Source organism: Lonchura striata, chromosome 6 (genome assembly GCF_046129695.1).
Source record: "Lonchura striata isolate bLonStr1 chromosome 6, bLonStr1.mat, whole genome shotgun sequence".
Taxonomy (NCBI): domain Eukaryota; kingdom Metazoa; phylum Chordata; class Aves; order Passeriformes; family Estrildidae; genus Lonchura; species Lonchura striata.
In genome coordinates this window covers 39214387-39229382 of record NC_134608.1, presented here as the reverse complement: position 1 = coordinate 39229382, position 14996 = coordinate 39214387, and the positions used below count along the sequence as shown (strand labels likewise).

Below are 14996 nucleotides of genomic sequence, written 5' to 3'. Positions count from 1 at the left end.
TCATTCTATGTTGTTTTTCCTCAGCTGTAAGGCACATACCCATTGCCCTGGTTGTTATAGCAATGTAGATAAATGGCCAAGAAACTGCACTGAGGTAAAAAAAATAAGTAATAAAACTGCAGTTAAAGAGTTTATCACATCCACCCAAACAACACAAACTTCTTATTCCATTTTAAAGATGTTACTAATTCTAGTGTGTTTTCTATTTCTCCATAGGATTCGGGTGTCTCAAAAAAATATTCAAAGGGTATTTTAAAATTTCCCAATTTTCTTGTTTATAGTTTTATCTTCACATTAATGAAGTGTGTTGCTATGGAATGTTACAGACTGCTATCAGGTTCTATTATTTTTTTCCCTGCATGGGGAAATGACAAAGCTCTTGGATCTTGAACTAAAAGCTAAGGTGTTTTCTTATGTCTCCTCTGCAGACAAGCCTGGTCCTCCTCAGAATATAAAGCTTGTAGATGTTTGGGGATTTAATGCAGCCCTGGAGTGGACTCCTCCCCAAGATGATGGCAATGCTCAGATCTTGGGCTACACAGTCCAGAAAGCTGACAAAAAAACAATGGTAAGAACTTGGCTGGGTCCGTGGCTTTGAAGGGAGTTAAACCAGCACCTGCTCTGGGAGCACAGAGACTTGAGGGAAATAGCTGAGCTCATGACACTCATTTATGTGTCCAAGGTGTCCTGTGGCACCTCAGAAGCAATTAAACATTGAAAAATACAATCTTAAAAAAACCCCAAAAGGTGAAAGATTAAATTAAATACTCAGTAGAAAATGGAAGAGAGATCAAGCCTGTGCAGTCTCTGGTGATGACTGCATAGACAGTTCTCCTTAGAAGGTGGAATTATACTTTTTATTTGCAATTATATTTTTCATAAATGCAGGAAAGGATTGAAGGGGAGGGAGTAAGAGTTAGACTTGAAGTGAGATGCTAGGCATACCAGGGTATGTACTGGGAGAGATATGTATACCTGTCAAACTGGAAAATACCTTTCTCATGGAAGATCCCATTAAGCAGTCACACTCTGAGTACACATCTTGTACCAGATTCCCCAGATACAAGTATGGCTAAAATATGGTAGAGAGGCGAGGGAACTTTTTTCTCAAAATGGAAGCATTCATACACCTATCACACCACCAGCATATAAAAATCAGAAAATATATCAGCTGATCTCCACAGGAAGCAACATAATATTAATTTCACAGGTTAGTGTTAAATACCTGTCTGCCTGTCTTTTCCTTGTAGCAAAAAAAAAATCTCTCCCTAACAGAAGTTGCACCAGTGTGACCTCTCATAACATCTTTCTAAACAGTGCAGTCTTGTTACAGGAATGGTACACGGTTTTCGATCACTATCGTCGCACAAACTGTATCGTGTCAGACCTGATTATGGGAAATGAGTATTTTTTTCGAGTCTTCAGTGAAAATTTGTGTGGATTGAGTGAAACTGCTGCAACCACCAAAAATCCTGCCCATATCCAAAAAACAGGTAACATATTCTTCAAACCAAAGATCACAAAAGCCACTAAGTATCAGAAGTAATACACTGGCAAATGGAAAATACAGTTTTACTAGCTGCACCCCTAAAGATATTTTCAATATTTAGTAACTAGCACTTATAGAGAAGTTTAGCATCAAGAGCCTTTATCTAGGAAGATCTGTACTAATACAAATGTTAATTAAAAATATTTAATCATGCAGTCTTCCTAGACTATATTGTCTGAAGTAAATAATACAACAGGGGGATTATATTTATATTTTGGGGTTAAAAGTTGAAGATGTCTGTGGTGAAGACTTTCTCTGCACACATATGGCTGTCATATTTTTAACAGAAGCTGAAAACCAATGATTACCAGGACCTTTTACTTTAACTAACACATTAAACATGAGATGTGTTTTAGAACGAAATGTATTTAAAGACTTTTTATATCACAATGCCAAAAGCTTTGAAGTTTCTTAAAACCATACAGACAAATTATGACAGATTGATGATAGATGATGGTAGATTGTACACAAGTCAGCAGAACTGCCAACACGGTTCTTACTATTTTGTCTCTTTGAACTGCAGGCACCACTTATAAACCCCCTTGTTACAAAGAACACGACTTCTCCGAAGCTCCTAAATTCACCCACCCTCTGGTGAACCGCTCTGTGATTGCAGGATACAACACCACACTCAGCTGTGCTGTCAGAGGGATCCCCAAGGTACACGCCAGCACTGTCACTCAGACTGTTGCTGCACCAAGGCAAGAACTCCTGCCAGTTCAGGGTGGCTGAGAGTGGCATGGCCGCAGAAAGGAGCAGGACCCAGCCGTGTCCCGGGGCTGCAGAGAGGGGGACGAGCGCTGGGGGGTCTGTGCACGGCCAGGGGGGCAACGCAGTGAAGGGGACAGAGGGAAGGGCACTCACTGCTGGTGGTGACACCACACCACTGGAAATGTAGCACCTCTGCACAAATGCTATCACTGGAGAAGGTAAACAATGACAAAATGATCTGCTCACAATCTATACTTTGCTCTCTTCACATTTTCAAGAAAACTGCAGCTGAATGTCATCTACTGCTCCACTAACCAAGTGACACAGAGGCACAGAGGTTTTCTGTTATACCCATGCATCCACATAAGTTTTTGACAGTCTGAGCTATTTTGCAAAACTAACTAGAATAAGGCCTGGCCACAAGTGAAGTTTTTTGTGGGTCTTTTGTTGGTTTCATTTTTTAATCTTGCAGGAATATTTTCTCATTATAAATATATTTATTAAAGTCCTATCAAAGGGTACATAAAGATGTACTATTTTGTTAATTGGGAACAAGCAGTACAAACTGTATCAGCTAGGAGCTAAATTTAGACTTCTCAGAAAAGGGAAATAAGATTTTTCTCTGCAGTGAAGGAATTTACCATATTATGACATAATCTTGTCTTAAATCCCTTCATGTCTGGCTGCTTATTTTCAGCTTCTTTCACTGCCTCATACCTGTGAAGGGATCTGATTGCTACAGAGCAAAACCTGCAACAATCAGTCAGTCCAAACTGAAAAAAAAAATCATTTGTTGCAGTCCATTGGACAAAGAAGGAGCTCCAGACAAAACTCAAAAGTCAAAAGGAAGCATATCCATGTAAATAGCTTCAAAAACCCAACAACATTACAGAATAAACACCAGCAACTGTAGGCAAAATCCATCTTCCAGTAGCTGCCTCAGCTTAGAAATGACAGTGCTATTGACAATATTCCCTCTTGGTTAACTGACATTTTTGTGCATCTGCATCCACTTCATTCTGTTTCCATGGTTTTAAGAAGATTCTTTAAAAACCTTCTCAATTTTACAGCTCTTCTTGTGCAGTAATGGAAGGCTTTGGAATGCAGGCATGCTACCTCCTCCTTCACATTAGCCTGAAGGATCCAAGTAGTCCTCAACCCTCAGTACACCTAATGCTCTTAAAGCAGCTTTTCCAGATATGTTTTTGTACTTCCATTGCCCAAATTAACCTTGATAAAATGTTTCAGTACATGCAGCAGTGCTCTGCAAAAGCTCTCATTACCTTATGTGCATGAAAAGTTCCCAGTTCTTAATAACTGTAGATTCTCAAGCACACCTCAGGATGATTTGTAGGGCATGGAAAAGTTAACACTGCAAGCAGAGACACTACTCATGCCCTGCCAGTAATGAAGTATAACAAGAGACATATACCCAGAAAGATAAAGAGGCTATAGAGAAACAAGAAAAATGTGTTAAGGCAGGAAAAATTTCAGCAGAGATCTGTCAAGAAAATTAAGCAAGTGGCAGGTGGGATGCACTGGATTAATACACCACAGGTCAAAGACAAAAGTGATTCAGTAGATTTGAATGCACTCTGTAAAAACAGTGCAGTAGTTCTGGGGTTTATGGATGAAGAAACAGAAGACATTAATTCTATAAGAAAAACAGATAAATGTTAAGCTTGGTTTTCCATTCTTTAAAGACTGTTTCTTCACTGTATATACTATTAAGATAGAAACAAACAAAAGCAGAATATGAGATTTTTCATTTTCAAAATTTAGTTTATAAAAATTAAAGGCACATTTTCAGGCACTGGAAACAAAACATAAGAGTTTGAACTGGTATAGAAGTAACCACTTCATACTATAATGGAAGCCAACAGGAACTTAATTTTTAAATTCCTGAAGTTTCTAGAGATATGCTAGAGAATTTGGAAAATACTCTTCTGGGCTAAATCTTGGCATCCTAATTTGGTCACCAAGCACCTGTGGACTTTTATGATACTTCTGTTCTAATAATCTGTGACATTTAATTCCCCTTCAGTAAGATACTTGTAGCATTCAAATACATTTTAATAACTGCAACTAAATAACTCCTAAGTGGATAGATTTATAGACAACTAATAGGGGTTGGGGTTTTTTTTCTTTAAATTGCAATAAAACAGGGCAAAAACATACATTTTCTATATGCTATTTTTGAGTTTAAAAAATATTGAACTTTTGAACTATTGGTTTCATGCATATCTACTGAATGAGATGTTCCTTGAAAAATTATTATCAGTTCTTTGTAAATAGTCCTCATAATACTATTTAGCCTTTGATGGCTACATTGAGGCTGCAAGATCAGGTGTAAATCTTCCATTCCCTACCTTCTATTTTAAAAAAATCTTCTTTTTTGTTCTTCAGCCAAAGATATTCTGGTTCAAAAACAAAATGGATCTCTCTGGGGATGCCAAGTACCGCATGTTCAGTAAGCAGGGGGTGTTGACCCTGGAGATCAGAAAACCCACTCCCTTTGACGGAGGCATTTACACCTGCAAAGCTGTGAATGAGTGTGGTGAAGCTGAAATAGAGTGCAGGCTGGATGTCAGAGGTAACAGATTAATCCTATGGATAACCCCAACAAGGCAATGAAGAGAGAGTAATGGGTAGTTAAAGGAAATTAAATCATAGTTCCCCTTTATCTAACCCTGATTTTTTGGGTGGTATATAAAAAGTTTGTTAATTACGTGCATCAGCAAGATTGTTTTTTCATTCTGAAGCATTATGATAGAATTGGGTTACTTGCTAGATAATACAAGTCTGGTGATGTACAATTATTGCACTTCTGACTTCCTATTTCTAGAGCAGATACTTAGCAGTGGAAGGGAGGTCGATCTACAACCACTGCATTGAGGATAACTTCATTAGACTTTGTGTTTATTCCATAACTGAAGGTTTTAAATCAAGTCATTGGCTATTAGACATATGTAATAGGTAGTACATGCTACATCACAAACGTTTTTTGAACAGTAACAAATTATTTTGTTTGTAAAAAGGACCAGGAACAAAAGTTACATGTTTATAACACAATAAAAAAAATCAAATATTAAATAACTTTTGTAAAGATGCTAGCAAAGTATCTATTTATCAATACAAATGTAGCTGCAAAAGTGACCTACATAATAGTAATTGATGGAAATCCATTTTCAGCACAGCAAGCCTGAAGGTATTTCTACACAGCACCAAGCTGAATATTTGACTCAGTGCTAAATCAGGAATGTGCATACAGGACACCTTGCAGTGCTGGGTGCCAGTACCCTCAGGGCTCACAGATTAATTTTATCATCATCTGAAGATTGCTTTAGGAACGTTAAATCTTCTTAGAATCATCAAATAAAAGCAACTAGTAGAGAGTGTCCACATTTCACTTTCAGTACCATGTCTCAATTTTAAATTAGCATTATTTAATGTCTGATAACATCTTGAACTTTTTTTCATTCTCCAGCACCTCAGTAAAACTCTGAATCTCAGTTGATCTGCAAGTCAAGGTACGAATAAAATTAATTCAGCTGGATGAAGGAGCAATGGCTGTTTGGTCAGATCTATGAATAAACAATCATTAAATATTCATGGTAGAGACTTTTTAGAATGTTTATAATGTTGGTGGGGATATGTGTTTGTTTTGATTTCTGTTTGTTTTTTCAATAGTCAGTATTTCATGGGGGTCCACCTTTAATACACTGTGCCAGTGTAAAAGTTTGTAAGAATAACAGAATACTTGGTTGTCATTTTTTCTTAATTCACTACAAGCCCTCCCTCTAAGAGACTGTTATTTATTAAAGTAGGGCTAACAAATATCAATAGCCTTGCTTCAACAAAGAAAGTATACTTAACATTTAAATGCATATAGATGTGTAATGTACATTTTAGACTTTAAAAGAATGAAGTCGTGTAATAGCAATCAGGTAATGTATTTGACAATAAATCCTTCTTCCCATTTTCTGTCTCAGTATTAGAGTGGAACTTGAAAAGAAGAAAAGTGAAGAGATTAATGAAACATAAATTCTGCTCATTTAGGAGTCCTGCTCATCTTAGAAGTCACATAATACACATGTACAAGGAGGCAGCAGTGTTCTGTATTGTCCTGCTCACTCGGTGTGTTTTCAGACAATATTTCCTCTTTTCATATATCTGTCATAGTTAGATTGCCCTTGTCTCCACATGAAGAAATTGGAAGAAATCAAGATAAAATGTTTCCCCCATTACATACATAAAATATATTTTTTAAAAATAGTAAAACTATGTAAAACTGAAAAAACCCCTAGTTGTTTCCTAATGTCTGAAACAAGCATAAATCCCCCAATTCTACAGTTCACTCCATTTTCTCTTTGCAGAACTCTGACATTCTTCATAAGAAACAAGTAGCTCAGAATAACGAAGCAGTAAGATATTATTTACAGTATATAATCATTATAATTGTCTCTGTACAGCAGAATGTAACTTTAATTCCTACTGTTTTTACTGTCAGTGACTGCTTGAAATATCCACTGCTGTGCTCTCGAGCAGAACTGTGTCCAAATCACACCACTTGGGAGCCACTGACTATAGCTACTGTTCTCCTTCTTCTAGAAAATAATTCCTTTGATAAGTACTCACTATTTGTTTTCTAGCTTTTAAAAAGACACCAGCAGGGAATTGCAGTTATTAGATGTTTTTTCCTACCAATCAGAGACACCACACGAATCTACAAGGATAATTTTGCACATCAGATGAAACAGTGAAAATTCTAGCAAGGGAGACTATTTGCACATAAATAAAAAACTTTAAAGTAGAAGCTTGGAATGAATGTAATAAACTCACTGTCATAACTCTTCCTGAAGGTTTGTGAAAGGCTATGAGTGATATGTCGGCATTTTTGCAGATGATTTTGTCTAAGCAAATGACACAATAGCATTTCTAGCTTCTCACCTACAAGTTTGAGGAATATTTGGATTAGGATTTCTTCTGCACTAGTTGATAGTTTCTGGCTGGGAGGTACATTTTAATGATCACAGTACAGCAGACAGCAGGAAGATTATATTAATCCAGGCAGCATTGCCTTTTGGAAGAAGCTACACAAAGGAACTGAAGCAACACTCCTACCCTGCCTCCAACATGCCACTTGGGATGGCAAAGCCTGACACAGCGTGTTAGTTGTATTAACCAGATGTATTAATGCATCTTCATAATAAAAGCACTGATGGTTATGAGATGTGTATTTTAATGATTTCACTATGGTATCAGAACAAAAAAGGATACCCTCTAAACCCAAAGCAAACTTATTCCAGGTTAACACTTGTCTGTTGCATATTGTTGTTATTCAACAAATAAATACAATTTAAAAAGGAAAACATGCATCCAGGTTTATATTGTTTTGTGCTTACATTTTCTGAGCAATGCTATTATTTTTTTTAAAAGGCACATACCACAAATAAAAGATAGAGATTATCCATATTCTAAAGAACCTGTGACCAGAATGCAGTGGACCAAGAGGACCATCCCAGCATCTGTGGGACAAAGCACATTGCAAAGCAGTGACTGAATTGCAAGAGTTGGAGCCTAATTCCATAGGGCCTTCTAAGAATGCTGCAGTTGAAAAACACAAATTAGTTTTGATTTCCAAAACTTCCAATGACAATGAGTCAAATGCAAATCCAAAGCATTAACAAAAGAGAAGCGCTAATTCTAGCTAGGTTTTTAAAAAGTTTTCATAAAAATGAGAATTCTGAGTTCAAAACTAACCACTCCTCACACTGAAAAGAGGAAAAGGGGGAAGGTGCACCTGCAAAATCTCAATTTCCTGTATTTTTTTCAAGAAAGGTCTTCAGAAAATTGTAGGTGTTTATTGATGTTTTGCCAGCATATACTATTGTCATTTATCTGTTCAGTGGCTGTCATAGATCTTGAAAGTAGAGTCACTAATTGTCCATTAACTCCATGCTGGTAATAAATAAATGATTAAGTAAATAACCTTCATCCCAATCTGATTAAAACTATGTACACTGAGAAACTTCTCCCAAACCTACCACCTGGTTAAGAACAACAAAGTATCTCCCAATTTTTCCCCCCTTATACCTGAAAGACTTGATGAAAGACAGTTTACACTGTCATTTCCTGGGTGAGATCTACTCTGATGTAAAATCAGCCTTATCTCTAAATTTCATGGCAAATATTCTTACCTTGTAGTTGTTTAGTACTGTTAGAAGTGTGCAAGGTTTGTTCAATAGTAAAATAAAGAATTAATATAGGTCATAAAATCTAAAATTTCCTACCTAGCAGCATTCTCTTTTAGCACACTAAGTGCCTTTTACTTTCAAAACCAGCAGTCTTACTGAAGTCCTTCCAGTAGTTTCTCCATCAAAACAAAAAAAAAAATCTGTTATTGCTCCTGTGAAAAGCCCCTTCCATATGAAAAATATATGTAACTTCAACAAACATAACCTCTTTCGGCTGAGTATTTCTATCCAGTTGGATGTGAAACTGACTGTAAGTTTTGATGCTTCCACAATTTCCATTTAAATCCTATCAATTGAGGCTGCTGGTTGGCTGTTCAGTGTTCACATGTCTTTCCTCCTGATGGAAATACTTGGATGCTTTGGATTAACATATGTAAGATTTATTTGAAGCACAGGGATGCTACAGAGCATTACTAAAGCCCAGTGCTTCACTTCAGGTAAGAAACATCAACTCTAATATATTATGACAAGAAAAAACACTTACAGTACTCCTACCAGCCCAGCTCTCAGGGTGGCATTACCTGCCAAACAAACGCTCTGCTGACACTTTAGCCTAGGACAACACGCACTCCACACCACAGCATCAATTCTTTTGTTTCAGCACTGTTTTGTAAATACTCTAAGTAAACAATATTTACTTATTCCTGGTAATGAGAAGCTTCACGTAATACTCTTCATAAAAGCCACCAGCTGGACTTAAACTGTCAAATGCAAACAAACCTTATCTGAGCACCTTGTTTCCTTGAGCTTGCCTTAGTGCTCAAATCCTGACTATTATTCTGTGAGCAAATAATAACAGCAAAAGGAGTTAATGATTTACCATTACTTCTTAAAACAACAAAGAAAAGGGCCAAAGAGCTCTCTCGTGCTGCAGCACCAGCTCTCCCCTTCAGTGCCAGGAACTCTCCCACCCACTTGTCAGCTCTTACTCCAAGAGATTATTGCTCAGGGTTGCAAACCCTGAAGAAAATCTCTTCAAATTGTGGTGTGAGTATAACAGATTAAGGTAAAGCTACTGGGTTTCCTCCTTTTCCTCTTCAGCAGGTTTGTACAGAAGCTGCCAAAGGCTGTGTGGGAGTTAACGGATGGTCCCCCATGGAGATTAATTCTTTTTTCCTATTAACAAATAACAATGGATCAGTTGAAGCTAAAGAAGGAAATTACACTTATATCCACACAGCAGTAAGGACAGTGACTGTTTGGCAGAGCTTCTCAGGTTGCAGCCTGTTCTGTATTCTGCTACCATAGACCCACAACTATTACTTTAAAACTAGCAGGTTTATCTGTGGTGACAGCTGCAGAATAAAAGTGTTGTTTCTTTCCTGAGCCTTAGTTTTCTGACTCGTTAATAAAAATCTCAGGAGTATTTCATTCCCAGGCCACTGTAAATCCAAGTATATGCTCTAATACTAAAGCTATTCCTGCAGAAAGGATGTCAACTCCTAATATATATTTTATACCACCCACAATGCAGGTGAATACCTGTGTGTCTAAAGAAGGGTAACCTGTGTAATAAGAAGCTACATCAGTGTATGTTGTCACCAGTGTTTCCATGACATCAGTGATCTAGATGACCTTCAAAGGTCCCTTTCAATCCAAACTGTTCTATTATTCTATAATTCTTAAGCAGCTTTGCTGCCTAAGCTACAACACTTATGTGATATAGGGGGGTAAAATGCAAATTCAATTGACTGAGTTCAAATTGTCTCAACAAAATGTTGATGAGAAGTGCCTCACCTGTCTTGAGATTATCTTCCTCTTCCTCTCTGTAAGACAGAGGAACAGTTATCTTTACCAACTTCTTCAGTTTTTTCTAGGCTTACTATATCAAATTACATTAAAAATCAGTTCTACTTGTTGAAAATTACAGTGAGAGATCAAGACATTTCTATATATTATTTTAACAATTTTTCAGTGCAGGACATGCCAGACATGTAAAGATAGTCTCAGTACATCTCACCTCCAGGTTTCATTCCTTATAAGAAAGGATTATTGTTCTAGCTATTTCAAGAGATATCTACAATTGAATAGAATTATTAAAACACAAGAAAATATTATTTGGTAGAACTTTTTCCTTAATTGAATCATACGATGGCCATTCAAAGGACAGTAGCAAGAGAAAATAACTTTTCTGGAAGTCATAAAAATTATTTCTGTTGCTTTGATCACAGAATTACTTTGAAACAAAATCCTTGCATGTATTTAGGAGAAAAGTTTGTCACTAACATGTCGTCTCAGAGCAGGTTTAGAACTACAAGCTGTTTCTGTCTCCTTAAAAATGAATTTTATAAGAACATTCTGCTGAGATTAAAAATAGCCCCACTGATACCTTTCAAGTGCTTACCAAGAAGAGAACTCTATTTTTGGGAAACAAAAGCTGTCATAGAGATATCCTTTACTTGTCATTGGGCAGGGTCCCCACAGCAGTCTGCATAAGCAACACATCCTAAACAGCATGAACTGGTGAAAGAGAAACAGATAAGAACAGCCTCACTTATTAGATCCAGATATAGAAAAAATAGTTGAGCATCTGCTCTCTTTGCCAGACAGAAACATTGACAATAACCAGCCCTGAAAGCATAGATAAGTGTCATACCTATGAACACATTTCAGTCAATAATTGTGTATTGAGACAGCTGTACCAAAGACAAATAATCTAAAAAAGTGGCTAATCTAAAATATATAAAATATCAGTGGATATTCAAATGTAAAACAAAAGTGTTAACTGTGTTCCCTTTTTCTTCTTCTCCATGGATAATAGTTTGGACGTGATTTTGTGTTCTATACAATGTATGTAGCAAATATAAACAATATACATAGTTTCCATTGTTTTGCTCGAAAGTATAAATTGTAGGACCCAAATACATGAACCCAAATTGTGGATGGATACACTTTAACCTTCAATAAGGTTGCATTTCCTTGGTACCTATCATAATGCTAGCAATTGCCCCAGAAATCCAGATGCATTCCAGGAAATTATGATCACAAAAGACTATCAATATAACTCTCAAATACACTTTTTTTATTTACTTACAGTTTCATATACCCAGGAAAAAAATGGCCAAAAAATCCAAGCATCTCTTCTTCTTTGGAGGTGAGCTCATTGTATGTGATGCCTGAAAAGAAAACCCCAAGTATAGTAGATTTTGATCATAGGAAAGTCCTCAAAAATTTCTACCTGAAAACAGGACTTGTTCTTTCTCACTGGTATAAGGGGGGATTACTGGACTGTGTATTTACAAAGCATAGTATTTACTTTTATGATTTCTGTTTCCTATAGTACTGAAAAACATTAACAATTTATTAAAAAATTTAGGTTACAAATCTGGTTTACACAAATGTATTTATTCTTAATATCAGATTAAGTAGTTAAGCCATTTCTAACAAGCAGTGTAGGGAAGAGCTGCTACTGGAAGCTATCCCAGAACAGCAGCACTAAGACTGGAAACCTTTTCCCTTCCCTCTGTAGCACTCTTCAGCACTCCACCGAAAATAACTTGATTTAAATGCAAGAGGAGTAAGCATGGAATAAGGCTGAGAATGAAAGAAGATGACAGAGCACTTGGTAAGAACAGGAGAGAGGAATTAGAGACTATGGCAGGATGCTGGAAAGGAACAGGGACTGGTTGAGCAGGTGACTGGGAAGAGTGTAAGTCTGAAGTGCTTGGGCAAAGAGGCTGGAAGGTGATGATGGCCACAGAGGCAAGAAGAATGTATGAAAAAGCTACAAAGGGAAACAAATAGAGATGATCTGATGGGAAATTGAATTGCAGCGTTGAGCCTGACTGGCTGAAGAGAGCGTAGGCCAAGGATGTGTGAGGAAACAGCGAGGAATCCAAGCAGGGCGACGTGTAAAAAGAGAAGAAGGAGATTTCTTTGATACCTAGAGTACAATCGATAGACTTGTATTCACTGGACTTAGCATGAGAAACTGAAAAGGAAAAAATGAGAGCAAAGAATGAGGATACAGAACCAGAGTTTTCACATACTTGAAGGAAGCAACTATTTAGTTTTACTGGTGTTTTTCCTGACACTGTTTGTTCCTTTTTATATAAAGCTATTTTGGGAGATGGGGATTTCTATTTCTGTGTAGGTTCCTAAACCACATTTATCACTACAGTAACTGTTGCAAATAGAAGCAGGACTCTGCCCTTGGCTGACATATATATGCTTCTTTGTTGGATTGAGGCTTTAAAACAAAATCAATCAGTGCTAAAACTAGCATGCTGCAGAAGTTTCAAAACATTGTACACCTGTAAACACAAAGTTAATTTACAATTTTACTAACCTTGGTATAAATGAGATGATTTTTATCATATCTGACTAGAGTACCTACCTGAAAGAGGTCTTCTCTAAGCATGTCATGTACTCAACTGCATTCAAACCTCCCTTGTCACCAACATCAAGCTTCCAAACCTTCAGACACAGTGCTGGAAAGAGGGATCACACACCTACCATTATTTAAAGCTTCATCACATTCCCACTATTTTAGCGAAACAGCCATACTGGGAATGGCTGTAGAATCTCAAAGCTGTTGTTCACACTGAACACCTTCCAAGGGTGTCACAGGTTAGGGCCCTGTATGAAGCCTTTACCACCAGTACAGGCAAAGTCACCACTCAGCTGCCTGGGAGTGTCCTGCCCCGGAGACAAGCAGATAGATGCCTCTGGCTGAATTGTGACTTCTGGAACTGCAAGAAGCTCTTTGGTACTGCCTTTTGTATGACAAGGTCCTTTGCACAAAGCTGCTGCTTCTTGGTCCCAATTCCCACCTCTTCTGGAGCTCTGAGATTTTTTGTTTCAACAACACCTGGCTTGTCTAAGAGCAGAGATTTTGAGTTTGTAAATAACACTGGAGTCAGACTTAAGCAGAAACCATTTTTTTCCCAGAAGGAAGATCTTGCCTCAGAGGCAACATCATCTGACTTTCATCTGTGGGTCTTCAGTCAAAGAAAGAAACTGAGTTTCTAGCCAGACAGAATCCTGGGAAAGAGTTGGAGAAAAATGTAAATAATTCTTTATCTCTTGTTTTTCACATTGTTTATAGTTAAGTTCTAGCACTGTGCATCAAGCACTTTGCACCAATGGTGTAGGTTGTTTGCACTTCAGGACCAATGGAGTTGGTCCTCATGAAGCTCTGTATAAAAGAGCAGTGTATTTTGAATAAACTGGTTTTTTACTCTCACAGCCTTCTGAGTCAGTCTTCGTATTCCCGTCCTGCCTCGACAGCAACATTCATCCCTTTGGCAATCAAGGGGAACTGGGATGTAAATATTGTTCTTTGTGAGAAGCTTAGCTTCTATTTTCTGCCTAGTTCTGAATTCAGTGATAACAGGAGCCTATGCCTGACACTGGGGCAAGAGCTGATTTGTTACCATTGCAGGCAACTGCATCCTTATTAGAAACACACTCTGTGAGCCAAAAACCCTCTTCTGGCATAAGCAGCATCATTCTAGAAATATTTTAAATTTTTTTCAATGTAAAGTTTCATAAGGCTTACAATCACAGCCAATTTTCCCATTCACTTTGATTACTAAGCTAGAACTTTAGTTGGAATTGCAATTCTTAATGACTTATATTTACTAGCAATTAAGCTTTTTAATATCCAGATGAACATTTCATCTTACTCAGCTATCTTGAATGCAGAGGATGGTAGAGATTATCCAAAGTTAGGAATCAGGGTGGAGGAAATTTTTACAACAGGTTTCTTAAAGTAATAAGCTCTTTCCCTCAACAGACCTTCAAAACACTTTTTCCAGACATACCCTTAATAAATATCACTTAATAAGTACCAGCATCATGACACTCACTGATGCTTAAACTTTTAATCTTTAAAATGGGACCCACTCATATTAGAAATGCACACTGCATTCACAAATAAAACAAGAGCATTTTTGGAACATCACAGTGAAGATCTAATAACCAGAATACAGATAAATTAGTAACTAAGGTTCCACTTTGAATACTGCCAGGAAGACTACTCATAATTTCCAGCATTTGTAGAGAACTTTTAAAAACTGTCACTTTGAAAACCAATTTTCATAAACAAGAAATTGTAGTAAAAAAAGAAACCTGTTCAGCCATAAGGAAGTTTTAAGGCAAGTTTATGTTCTTTGTCACATTTGTGTAAGAGCCTTGGAAATAACACAAGCGTTAAAATGAAAAGGTCGCAATTTTGAAAATCTTAAAAATTAAGACACAGGCTCCTCCTAGTGGTAAAAACGTAGAAATTATTCTTTTTGTTTTAAGAAATTTCTGGAACGATTTATAGTTATTATAGTCTCTTGTCTATTATAGTCTATTATAGTCTGTTAGCCTAATTAGTCTATTAGCCTTCCATTTTGCTCTGGAAGGTTTAGAGGTTTCCAAGTTCTTACCTGCTGCCAAGGTATTGTTATCTAAGTATCAAAATGAGTGGGACATGACTAAAAACACTTGCAATTCACTGTACAACCATTTTTCCTCCAAAATAAAGTTTA

General features: G+C 37.0%; 1 protein-coding gene across 1 annotated transcript in view; it reads left to right on the top strand.

Annotated features, from left to right (window-relative positions):
- MYBPC3 (myosin binding protein C3) overlaps positions 1-4894 on the top strand; it is a 60214-nt gene extending 55320 nt beyond the window's left edge. The window contains exons 30-33 of the mRNA XM_077784415.1: positions 429-568; positions 1334-1493; positions 2073-2209; positions 4667-4894. Of these exons, the coding sequence (XP_077640541.1) occupies positions 429-568; positions 1334-1493; positions 2073-2209; positions 4667-4894 (665 nt within the window). The remainder of the gene's footprint in view (positions 1-428; positions 569-1333; positions 1494-2072; positions 2210-4666) is intronic.
- Positions 4895-14996: the final 10102 nt, after the last annotated feature.